This window comes from Trichomycterus rosablanca, chromosome 20 (genome assembly GCF_030014385.1).
Source record: "Trichomycterus rosablanca isolate fTriRos1 chromosome 20, fTriRos1.hap1, whole genome shotgun sequence".
In the NCBI taxonomy this organism is placed as follows: Eukaryota; Metazoa; Chordata; class Actinopteri; order Siluriformes; family Trichomycteridae; genus Trichomycterus; species Trichomycterus rosablanca.
The window spans coordinates 26234178-26246633 of NC_086007.1; the positions used below are offsets into that span (position 1 = coordinate 26234178).

Sequence of the window (12456 nt, forward strand, 5' to 3'; positions counted from 1 at the left end):
ACAGCCGAGCATCCTTCTGTCCATCAATTTCCACTTTATTCTCGAAATCAAAACTTACATGGTCAAAAAATGATCAGTGGTTCTAATACGCCAACGTAAAGCTCATTTTCTTTCTTGTTCTAAATGTTTCACATTATTTCATAAGTATTTGTTAGTATAGCAGTAAAGAAGTGCACATACAGTCATATCATAATACACGTGATGCTGAATAAACAGAAGAACGCACCTTGAGGGTTCTATAGATAATCTGTACGGTCCTGTATGGTTCCTCCAGGACGCTTTTAAAGTTAATCTTTTTGTCAATGTTAAATTAGAAGGTTCACAGAAGACGAGACAGAGAAGTAAGACCTGATATGTGTTCAGGCTTGACCGAGTTTCACAATGCGTAGGTTTTGTTTAGAACGCTTTATAAAGTAGAGGGTGTGAATGGTTTGGTCTCTCCCTGCAGCACACCTTACTGCTGTACATTTAAATGCTTAGCATTCGTGACTATACATAATTACTAACCACATTACCCCTCCTCAGAGCTCAGACTAAACTCACCCGGGGAAAACAGTCAACAGAGAAGCTGATGTAAAGAATCTGAAAGTGGGTACAGGTTCAGTGCCCTCAGGAAAAGCCTGTTTTAGATTATTCACTTGGATTTTTGCACACTATTCTCTGTCTGCTGCTATACAAACCCTTAATTGTTGCTTATAAATGAAGGCCATTTGCTCATTAAACCACCCGAAACGCTCCCCAACTTCCTTCCCCATAACTCAAAACATTAACACTACACTTATGTTAATGTTCCTTGATTTCTAGATAGACACGTCGGCGCCAAACAAAATTCCAAAGAAATATTTCAGGCACACATTCACATTTTGTCATTGATTTCAGAGGGAAGTGTGTATGATTAAATTTAGCAGGGAACAGTTTGTGTAATGAAGGAGTGTAATCATGTTCCCATTAGGATTATTCACTTGTAAGAAATTGTAACATCACTGTTAAAGATGGATCATCAGTAACACAAAAGAAAAATGTTGCTTTATTACACAGTCTGTGGCCCATCATTGCTTTTTTCTACATCTGGCCCCCAACAAAAAATGTGAAGAGTACTGGCCAACACCACACTTGTATTTCTCTTTGTCTCCTTCACTTTTTAAGTCTGTAAACGTACCTTGTACTTATTACACTGTTTTTGTTTGTATTGTGTATATTGAGTTCTGTGTTGCACCCTGGTTCTGGAAGTAATGTCAGTTTATTTATATATGTATTTATATATGTACTTGTATACTGCTGAAATATATGATATAAATGTTCCAGAATCTTTAATCTCATTACAACATCAGTGAGAGAACAGAACAGTATAATTCTACAGAACTACATAAGCCACTCTTCTTTCGTTTTTACTGCTGATTCTCAATTATTCTGACAAGATCATACAGCTTGAAGACAAAATAAGTGAAGACTTAGAATAAGCTGGAATTTTGCATCAGTACCTCGTAAATTAATCTGATCAATCTAACTACAGCCGTGGGGGTGAGTTATTTTCTGTGTATGGAGTCGGACCCAGACATTCTTCAACCCTAATCAGCACTAACCCAGGGTTCACTTTTTTTTATTTGTATCATTATATTATTATTATATTTCCAATCCCTCTTTGTATTTTCAACCATTGCGTCATGCACAGCTTTCATGCTGGCAAAAAGAACCATAGACCAGCACAGCTGTGATGCCATCTTCTTTTCACCACCCAGTGGAGGATCCCTACACCGAGCCCCCACTCCCTCCGTTGCTGATGTCTCGGCCAGATAGTAGATGTCACTGTTGCAGCAGCAATGAGATAAATTACTATCTGGTCATTTTCATATACACAATATGCCCCCTATTTGTGTATATAACAGCCTCCGCTTTTATAGGAAAGCCTTCCACAGACTTTTTTAGTCAAAAGATCAGACACTGTTGTTTAAAGAGAGATTTTTATATGTTTTGGGACAAGCATAAATAAAATCATTGTGAGAAACAATAAAACCACCCAGTCATTCATTATCTCTTCTTTCTTATTCACCTCAACATTAAAATAAAACAATTACTGATATTCATGAAATTCATTCATTTACTTTAACTGTTTCATCTTGGTCAGGGTCACAGTGGTTTGGTGCCAACAGCCTATCACAGAGCAACACACTCACACTTATAAATACATTTATTTATTATGTCAGTCCACCTTCTGCACGTGAAGAATTGACTATCCTTAAGGCTGCCAAAGTTGTTACTGCTCCATGGCAAACTTACAATTGCGCTTTATTCTACTACAGTCTTAAGCATAATGAACTTTCTGTTAGTTTCATTGTGCTTCTTATTTCTAATTTAATCCATTCAATCATCCTCAAGGCCGCCCAAGGAGAATCATCCCTTTTAAATCTGATTTTTCGAGTTTCATCCTCTGATTTAAATTGGCATTTGGGTGTCTGTATTTATGACTTAAGGAAAATTTTGGTGTCTAATAACTCATGGACCAAGGTAATTCGGGTATTTTAATATGTATGGTTTAAGGGCATAGTGTGCAGACAGAGTGTGGCTCAGGGGCATACGGTTCTCTCAGTACTATGGCTTAGGGACGTTTAGGTGTCTCAACAATTATGGCTTAGGGACATGTTTTAATAATTATGGCTTAGTGGCATATGGATGTCTTAATGTTTATGGCTCAAGGCAATCTTTATGTATGAATACTTATGGTACAGAGGTATTTTAACTGTCTTAATATTTGTGGATGATATTATACACCAAGCAATTTTGGCTGTTTAGATATTTACAGCTCAAAGACATTTGCCTGCCTGGATATTAATGGCTCCAGTATTTAAAAATGTATAGATATGTACCATGTGGCATTGAGTGTGATCATAGTTAATAATGAATAAGAAATCTGAGAGGACAGAGAGAAGAATGGATTTGCTCACAGCTTCTTTTATTTGTTCCTGTAGGGAAAAATCATGTCTGCTAAAGCATTATGCAAAATCAGTAAGATTATTTATTCAAAAAATCAAAAGCTTTCTTGGTGGCTGTCGGGTTCTAGGTTTGGTGTTTCTACGTCAAAAAGTGCAGGAGAAGAATAGAAGAATAGTCTTATTGACAAGTAAAAGTAAACATATTTTCTTCTTGTATGTGTAAGTTAAATGTCCAGGATCCTTGTCGGCGATGAATTTACTGTTACGCCTCATTAATATTATTAAACTCAGATAAATCAAGCTGCTTTGGACCATAATGTCTGTCCAGATCACCTGCTGGGAAGGTGGTACTAGGATTTGCTGTTTGGCCAGAATGTCTGGATGCTAGTGAGGGATTTAATAAAAAAATACTTAGAGATGATCACATTTTATTTTTTATTTATAGTTTCATTTTGACTTTAGATTTAGGCTATATGCAAAATCAAATCTCTACTGGAGTCAATAATACAGTCCACAAACCAATTTTAAAATAATAATGAACAGAACAGAAGAACCTTATCACAACTTTTTAAGTGCATTATCACAGAAAAAAGCTCCTTTAACATAGTAACATAACTGTTGATTAAAATTATTGCTATGCTAAATAATTTTCTGTAAGTTTAACAGATTTTAAAATTTAAAATATTAAATATTAAGTTTAAAATTTTATTATTACCCTTCAAAACAAACCAAGTGTCACAGTGTCTTAAAATCTCTTTAGAACACTTCATGCCCAGGAGTTGTATTTGGTTTCTACTTCTCAGAAAACACACGCAGCAGGAAGCTACCCTCTTGGTTGGGGTTGAAGGTGCAGGGGATGAGGACGTACTCTCCAAGGCTCAGTTTAAAGCGTCCACACACCTCACGGTCATAGCTGAACTTTGTCATTCCCACACGACTCAAAGTCTTCAGATCATCATAACTCAGACGGACATCGGAACGACCTTTATACTGCGTACACACACACACACACACACACACACACACACACACACACACACACACAAACACAATACAGTGTAATTCACTATATGTCCAAAGATATGTAGACACCCTTACTAAACAATGGAATCAGATATTAAGCCTGTTATGTAAGCTTAAGTGGCTTTAGGGTTGAGCTGTTGTTGCCCCGAGATGTTTTTACTTTACAATAATAAAAGCTTAATAAAAATGTTAGTAGGAAACATATCAAATAAACTGACCTTGTAAAATCACAGAGCTCTTCAGTAAGATCCTTTCTGACATTACTTATATATATATATATATATATAAATTAAATAAACAACATAGCTAAGTCATTGTGGTAGGACGTGATGAAAGGTGGAAACACAATAGCCCTTTGCTAAACCACCTGTTGGGCGTGTCTGATCTAGGGAAGGCTGAATAGTGAATCTTCCCCTTGCTGCTGGTTGAGGTTTTAGTGGGAGTGGTGAAGGAATACAAAGAGATAGTAAATGAAAAGTGATACAGGAAACAAAAAAAACGGAAATCCCTCCCCTCCATCCTTACATATACCGTAAAGTAGATGTAAAATTACGTTTTCTTTTCTAACAATATTGAAGAATTTTAGAATGAATTGCTTATAATGAATGCTAAAATATCCTAAAGATTTTAAAAATAAAAATTTATTTTATACTATTTTTAAAAATCCATTAAAGCAAGTTTATTAAATTAAAACATTAAACTAAAAAACAAAAGTTAATTCCATTTTTAAAATGCAAAATACACTTCACATTCTTAATTAATTTAACAAGCAAGAAGGTCCTGGGTTCGATCCCCAGGTGGGGCGGGGCGGGTTCTTTCTGTGCTGAGTTTGCATGTTCTCCCCATGTCTGCATGGGTTTCTTCCGGGAGCTCCGGTTTTCTCCCACAGACCAAAAACATGTAGTCAAGGTTATTTGCCCTATAGGTGAATATATATGTGTATGTGTGTGTGTGTGTGTGTGTGTGTGTCTGCCCTGCGATGAAGTGGTGCCCTGCCAGGGTGTTACTGTGTGCCTTGAGCCCATTGAAAAAGCTGGGATAGGCTTTTATGCTTCTGTTACCATTGGAGGAGGTAGGTGGGGTGTTTTGGGGAAAGGGTCAGTAACTGTAGGATGTTAGAGATATACTGGTCTAAAGCACTGCATTACACCAAACACACCATACACACCTTCTCTGGAAGCTGGAACACAAACACACAAAACAAGAACAATGTTACAAAATTACACTGTTTTATATAACAACAAAACCAATCATCCAACCAATCATCAACAGTAACGTTAATGACATTCACAATCTTCACAGCTTGTATAAGAATACTGTATTTAGAGAAGATTTTTATCTATCTGTTCTTTACCTATTTGCATTGTTTCATTTTGGATTTACTTGCTTTTTCAACCAGTGGCAGTCAACACCCATGATGGCCAAGGGGAACCACAGGTTAGTACATACTTCCAAAAACATATGAGGCCTCCGGTCTTGGCGGTGGGATAGTGTATAACACTGCTGTGTAAGTGAGAGCCCATTGTTTATGTATACAACGGCCATACACACAATAATGGCCAAGTGTTCCTCCACACCAAACTCATTACATCTTCATGGATGCCACATAGTTGGAAGCATATAATTAATTTAATAGAATATTTTCACACCTGTTAGCAATGAGTTCATTGTAGCATTAACATTATATATAAGGACCAGTAACTGGTGGGCGTATTAAGGAACCAAGCATGCTTTTCTAGTGACATTACTGTAGGGAAGCTTTCTGAGTATCTTATCTATAAGTTTTAATAATTATAGTGCACAGCTCAGATTGTTTTTCATAAACTGATAAAACACATTTCATTTTTGTTCTGCTAACTGTTCTCATGAACTTTGGTACCTTGTAGATCACCACACCGATGGAGTTGCTCTCAGTTCCTTTTTGCTTGAATTGGCGGTAATTTTTCTGCATCAGAGTCACGAGAACCGAGCACTTCTGATCTTTATTACTGTCTATGTCCAGCTTCACAACAAACTGTGGGTTTGTGCTAAAAAGTTCTGCAGTTAACATTTACACACATCACATCAAGTTGTTTAAGTTTGTACCCATTAAGAAAAACAAAAAAAGTATTCATTTATAATCATAAACAAATATGTGTTTTAAAAAAACATGTTATTGGAGGAAAAGTACATGGATACTATATACATAAAATAAATAATGTTTTTGATATCAAGTCTAAGTGTAAATGTTTTTTTCCTGGCTATGTTGAGCTAAAATCATGGTCTAATCATCTGATTATTAAGAATTAAAAGCTGCTATTAATTATTTACACTACACTCTACTGTGAAGTGAAACTGAAGCTTTTCATCCAATCACCTTTGTTGTTACTGCAGCCGCCAGCCGTACTGCCCACTTTCCAGGTTCCCTCAAATTCATAATAATTCCAAAGTCCTTCACTTTCACTGGGATCATCTGGAGTCAGGTTACAGATCTGCAGCAATGAGAAGTGCTTAATAAAATCCAAGTAAGACATCCTGAAAGAGAGAGAACCATTCATCAGTCCTCTGTAGGGTCTGTAGGCATGAGTGTAGTGCATGTGGTGGTGGAGGTAGCAAGTCCAACAAGGGATTGTATAAGATTAAGGGAAAGAAGAGAAAAATGCACAAAAAAAAAAATCAAAATAAATAAATTAAAATATAAATCAAATAAAATATAGAGCAGTAAAATAAAGGACAATTGGTCTTACCAGAACTCTCCATCATCTGCTGAATAAGCAAGCTTAGATTTCTGCTCTGGCAGAATCTGATCCCATTCCTTAGACCTGAGGACCAGAACGAGGAACAATTCATCAGTTCAAATGTTATTAAATAATTTTTAAAAAATAGAGACTACTGTATATTCAATATTATAGAAGGTTTATTGGTGCAGAGATTCTGTAAAACCTCAAGGTCTAATCAATATGAATTTAAATTCTGAGTATTAATGTTCATAAATATTTAATATCAGAGGAAACAAATCAAATAACAGATAATCATATTTCTTTTATACATCAAATTGTACTTCATATTAAAATAATAAATAAATTAAAACATTGAAAGTAAAACAAATGAAACTTTACAAAATAGAGATCTGATTATATTAAATCTGAAAAGCAGATCAGAAAAAGCAGAAACTCTGCTCTGATGGTTAGATGGATAATTATAAATTCTTATTCATTTAATTACAGTGTTATTAAGGGTGCACAAACTTATGAATAAGACTCAACATAAATCAGAATTTGACTTATATTATAACATGAGTTTAGTGTTTTTGAAACTGACTTATCACTCCAGGCTCCATTCCACTCAAACATTCCCCATGGATTTCTGAGACGAACCAGTTTATGCAGCATCCCACCAGCATCACGGACCTGTGGAGGTCAGAATTATTAGCACTCATGATACACATTTACCTTTATTTAATCTAGTGATGATCTTAGAGTTCTCAGCACACGTTTCTGAATCCCGATTTAGTACTGTCCAGTTTTCTGTGGCAATTTCTGAGCCATATGACACCCACCCATAAGGGCTGCAAATAGGTACATGCCTCCTCCAACATGTATGAAGCCAATATTAGTGCTCTGTCTGTGTCTCTCTCTCTCTGTGTGTCTGTGTGTGTGTGTGTGTGTGTGTGTGTGTGTGTGTGTGTGTGTGTGTGTGTGTGTGTGTGTATTATTTTACCTCCTCATTCCCAGTGACGGAATACGCATGTGTTTTTACCAGACACTCACTGGTTTTCTTTTCTCGATCCTGTGCACCTTGACCCTGCTCAAAAACACATCTGATCTTTAACATTAATAGTTTGTATACTTTATTTTGTTTTTAGTTTTGTAAAAATCTTAATGAAACGTACAGATATGCTGGTGCTGAGTGGGTAACCACGACCAACTGCTTTCTTCATGATGGTAAAGAGATCTGAAGGTGCTTCACTCAGGGTATAACGCTCACCAATACCTCCAGTAAAATCAGTCAGGGCTTCGTTAGCCCAGCCTCCAGAGAGAGCCTCGTAGCTGCCGTTCACCCTTTCACAATTAAAAAATTACAAACAACCCACAACTCTTCAAGGCATTAAGCTTCAAGCTAACTCTGTTATTGATGATATCATGGTGTAAACAGAAATTATATTAAACAGTTAATATCAGTATGAATATTATCAGTATGAAGCCATGATATAGAGAAATCATACTGTACACATCCACAAAGTTGAATCAGTTCACCTGGACACAAGTTATGCAAACTGATCATTATGCAAATCAACTGCATATAAGGTTTCCACCAGTTTAGACTGAAGATGTGTCCAGATGAACAGATTCAACTTTTTGGATTTGTGTACCCGGATTATTGAGCATGCATCAAGACATATCGTACACATTTCTACTCTGACTTACTTGGCATACGCTTTCTCCAGCAGAGCAGTCCAGAACTCACTTTTGTTTCCTGAATGCACGAACAGCAGCTTCCCATCTCTGGTGGGCAGCAAGTCATCAACGACCACGTGCACCCACTTACCGTACTGCCATAGCTGTGGAAAAGAAGATTCATTCAGAAACCATCTCACATCCTTCTGTTCTGAAAACCACGATAGTTCAGTATTAGAGAATCATTAGTCTGATTATTGTTACTCTCCAGTGACATGAAATTCCTGATATTGGAAGGCGAACACAAGTTGCCTGTTTGATGAATGAGACTTTCAGGTCATTGCTAAAATATGCAATATAAAGCAAGTACTTTTTTGATTGTTATGCTAGTATGTGAGCAGTTGTTATTGAATTGTAGGTGGTTGAAGAATGTTGCTATCTCTTCATTTCATCATGACTTCATGTCATTTTATTCTGGTAGGAGTCATGATGGGTCTGGTTTTACTAGGAAACACTGAGTTCAAGGCAGGAATACCCCAAACAGAGCATCAGCTGAACCTCTAACCCACATCTCAGCAGTGTTAGGCCAGCATAAGTGTGCACTTAAATTAGTGAAAGTTTTTTTGACATAAGACATACAGTATGTGTTCGAAAAATTAAGCCACAGAGAAAGAACAGTTGCAGAAATGTATGCAAACCTTTGACCTGAACTTGTTTTCAGGGAAAGGTCTGGTGCAACTTTACCAAAAAGTGGAAGATGCCAGCGTAGTTGTCTGTAAAGTTCTGTTCAGGAAAAATGATCCGTCTCAGTAGGCCTTGGTTTAACGTGAGAGAGGCGATGGCCGCCATCAGCCAACAATCACCTGTAAAGATCAAAGGTTTTCATACAGAAAAATAAATCGCCCATCAGTAACATTTACACCAGCTAGCTATCAACACTGTACTGTATGGCAAATGTATGTGGACAACCTTTCTACTTAATAAATGTAGGTGTTTTAGTTACACTGTGTTAATGAAAAGCCAGACCTTCTTGTCAAACATGAAACATTTCAATCTGACCTCACAAATGTTCTTTTGACAGAATGGAAACAAATTCTCACAGACAAACTTCACAATTCTAAATGACTGGAGGCTGTTATATCTGCAAGGGGAAATTGTTTTGACATTTGATTTCCTACAAGCATACAATCATGTGTCCATAAAATGTATTGTTCTGTTGTGGACAATAATAATTTTGAATGCCTTTACCGAGTTCTCCCTGCATAACATCGTTCCTGGTGGCCTCTTCAGCAACAAACTGTGGCTTTGTGGGTTTGGAACAGATCTCCTGCAGGACATTGGAAAATACCAGCAGACAGTTTATTCAAGTGTGCATAAACTGATGTGGATCAGGGTGGTGGATGCAGTAACAATCCCAAAACACCATGAATAGTGCTTCAGTTCATCCCAGGAAATCACTCACTCACTCAGATTTGTTTACATTTATTCATACACTCACTCATTCACTGCACTGTGGGAGAAGAGTTTGGTACAGAAAGAATTGTGAGCAACATTCACTATGTGGGTGTATCAATAATTGTTAAATCTTAAATAAATATTTATGTGCATTTACCCCGGGTCTCTTCCACACCACCCCCTGGATATTTTTAGAATTGGGCCCCAGATCCTTGTAGCCCAGAGATGTGGGCTCCGCAGGGAATTTGGGATCACAGAAAAGCTTTTTATGTTTCAGACACTCTGCCCGCAGAGCAGTAAAGTCCTGGTCCAGATACAAGACTGACATGTTGAACTTCTGCAGCAGATCTGAGGGAGTAAGTAAATAAGTGAACAGAGAGGTGAATTTACAAAAAGATTAGGTCGTCCAACCATGGGTGTAATACTGTTGCCAACAAGTTATTGTCTCAGTCTAAATTCACATTCCTGTCAACTGTAGCAAAGAGTACAGATATAGAAAAACCATACAGCAAAAAATAAACAACCTACAAAAACCTACATACTATGAGACCTCATACCAGTGAATGTATGACGTGGTGCAGGAGGATTTATAAAAGTTGAAGTTGTCACTTACCAGCGGTGTGCCTGCACCCTACACATTACAGGTACTTAGTTTTCTCTCAAATAAACTTATAGGACTGTACCTTCTCATTGCAAATGCACTTTAACTGGACTCCATATTTGAGCCACGCTCCTTGTTTACTTAAACCTAATCTGCTAACACTACCTCAGACCTGTCTATGCCTCTATGCACCTTTGTCTATGCACCTCGTCGTTGCACCTTTGTCTATGCACCTTTGACTATGCACCACATCATTGCACCTTTGTCTATGCACCTTGGACTATGCACCTTTGTCTATGCACCTTGGACTATGCACCACATCATTGCACCTTTGTCTATGCACCTTGGACTATGCACCTTTGTCTATGCACCTTTGACTATGCACCTTGTCATTGCACCTTTGTCTGTGCACCTTTGTCTATGCACCTTTGTCTATGCACCTCGTCATTGCACCTTTGTCTATGCACCTTTGTCTATGCACCACATCATTGCACCTTTGTCTATGCACCTTGGACTATGCACCTTTGTCTATGCACCTTGGACTATGCACCTTTGTCTATGCACCTTTGTCTATGCACCTTGTCAATGCACCTTTGTCTATGCACCTTGTCATTGCAACTTTTGTCTATGCACCTTGTCATTGTACCTTTGTCTATGCACCTTGTCATTGTACCTTTGTCTATGCACCTTGTCATTGTACCTTTGTCTATGCACCTTGTCATTGTACCTTTGTCTATGCACCTTGTCAATGCACCTTTGTCTATGCACCTTGTCATTGTACCTTTGTCTATGCACCTTGTCATTGTACCTTTGTCTATGCACCTTGTCATTGTACCTTTGTCTATGCACCTTGTCAATGCACCTTTGTCTATGCACCTTGTCATTGTACCTTTGTCTATGCACCTTGTCAATGCACCTTTGTCTATGCACCTTGTCATTGTACCTTTGTCTATGCACCTTGTCAATGCACCTTTGTCTATGCACCTTGTCATTGTACCTTTGTCTATGCACCTTGTCAATGCACCTTTGTCTATGCACCTTGTCATTGTACCTTTGTCTATGCACCTCGTCATTGCAACTTTTGTCTATGCACCTCGTCATTGCAACTTTTGTCTATGCACCTTGTCATCGTACCTTTGTCTATGCACCTCGTCATTGCAACTTTTGTCTATGCACCTTGTCATCGTACCTTTGTCTATGCACCTCGTCATTGCAACTTTTGTCTATGCACCTTGTCAATGCAACTTTTGTCTATGCACCTTGTCATTGCAACTTTTGTCTATGCACCTTTTCATTGCAACTTTTGTCTATGCACCTTTTCATTGCAACTTTTGTCTATGCACCTTGTCATCATACCTTTGTCTATGCACCTTGTCATTGCAACTTTTGTCTATGCACCTTGTCAATGCACCTTTGTCTATGCACCTTGTCATTGTACCTTGTACCTTTGTCTATGCACCTCATCATTGCAACCTTGTTTTTTTTCTCCCCCATTCCTTCTCCCCTAAGGTCATTGCACTATTGTCTTTCGTTTGTCTGCACTGGAGATGTGTTTCATTATACTTATTATTATATTAAATAAAATTTGGTATGCTCAGGATTTGGTAAAGTTCTCCTTCTGTATCGGTTTCACAGTACTGTATGATTTGCACAATGCACAACTGCACACTATTCGTTTTAAATTGCACCAGTGTCTGAACTGATCAGATTATTATTATAATTGGTATAAGGAAGCTGAAACATTCTGGTCCAATCACTTATAATCTCACAGTTGGACGACTGCAACTCCCTCCTGGCAGGAGCTCCCATGTCCACCATTAAACCCTTGCAGCTCATTCAAAATGCAGCTGCCCGTCTGGTTTTTAACCAGCCCAAACACTGCCACATCACCCCACTGCTGCCTCATCATCACCCCACTGCTGCGTTCTCTTCACTGGCTTCCTGTAGCTGCACGCATTCAGTTTAAAACACTGATGCTCGCCTACAAAGCCAAAAATGGACCAGCCCCAAGCTACCTTCGAGGCCTAATCAAACCCCGCTCTGTACCACGCAACCTCCAAGCCACTAGGCT

At 38.0% G+C, this 12456-nt stretch overlaps 1 protein-coding gene across 1 annotated transcript; it reads right to left on the minus strand.

Annotated features, from left to right (window-relative positions):
* Positions 1-3722: 3722 nt before the first annotated feature.
* On the minus strand, positions 3723-11541 carry LOC134334283 (calpain-2 catalytic subunit-like). Its single transcript, XM_063016523.1, has 13 exons — positions 11520-11541; positions 9942-10132; positions 9578-9656; positions 9074-9192; positions 8360-8493; positions 7825-7993; positions 7653-7736; positions 7254-7342; positions 6680-6754; positions 6310-6467; positions 5833-5990; positions 5122-5133; positions 3723-3920 (listed from the first exon to the last, which is right to left on the minus strand). Exons 1-13 carry the CDS (start codon positions 11539-11541, stop codon positions 3723-3725), a joined length of 1488 nt encoding a protein of 495 aa, XP_062872593.1.
* Positions 11542-12456: the final 915 nt, after the last annotated feature.

Coding starts and splice junctions, on each gene's coding strand:
- LOC134334283 (XM_063016523.1), bottom strand. CDS start 11,541: ATGACGAGGTGCATAGACAAAG. Junction 7,343..7,652: donor CCGTCACTGGGAATGAGGAG/GTAAAATAATAC, acceptor TGACCTCCACAG/GTCCGTGATGCTGGTGGGAT. Junction 5,991..6,309: donor CGGCTGCAGTAACAACAAAG/GTGATTGGATGA, acceptor TGTTAACTGCAG/AACTTTTTAGCACAAACCCA.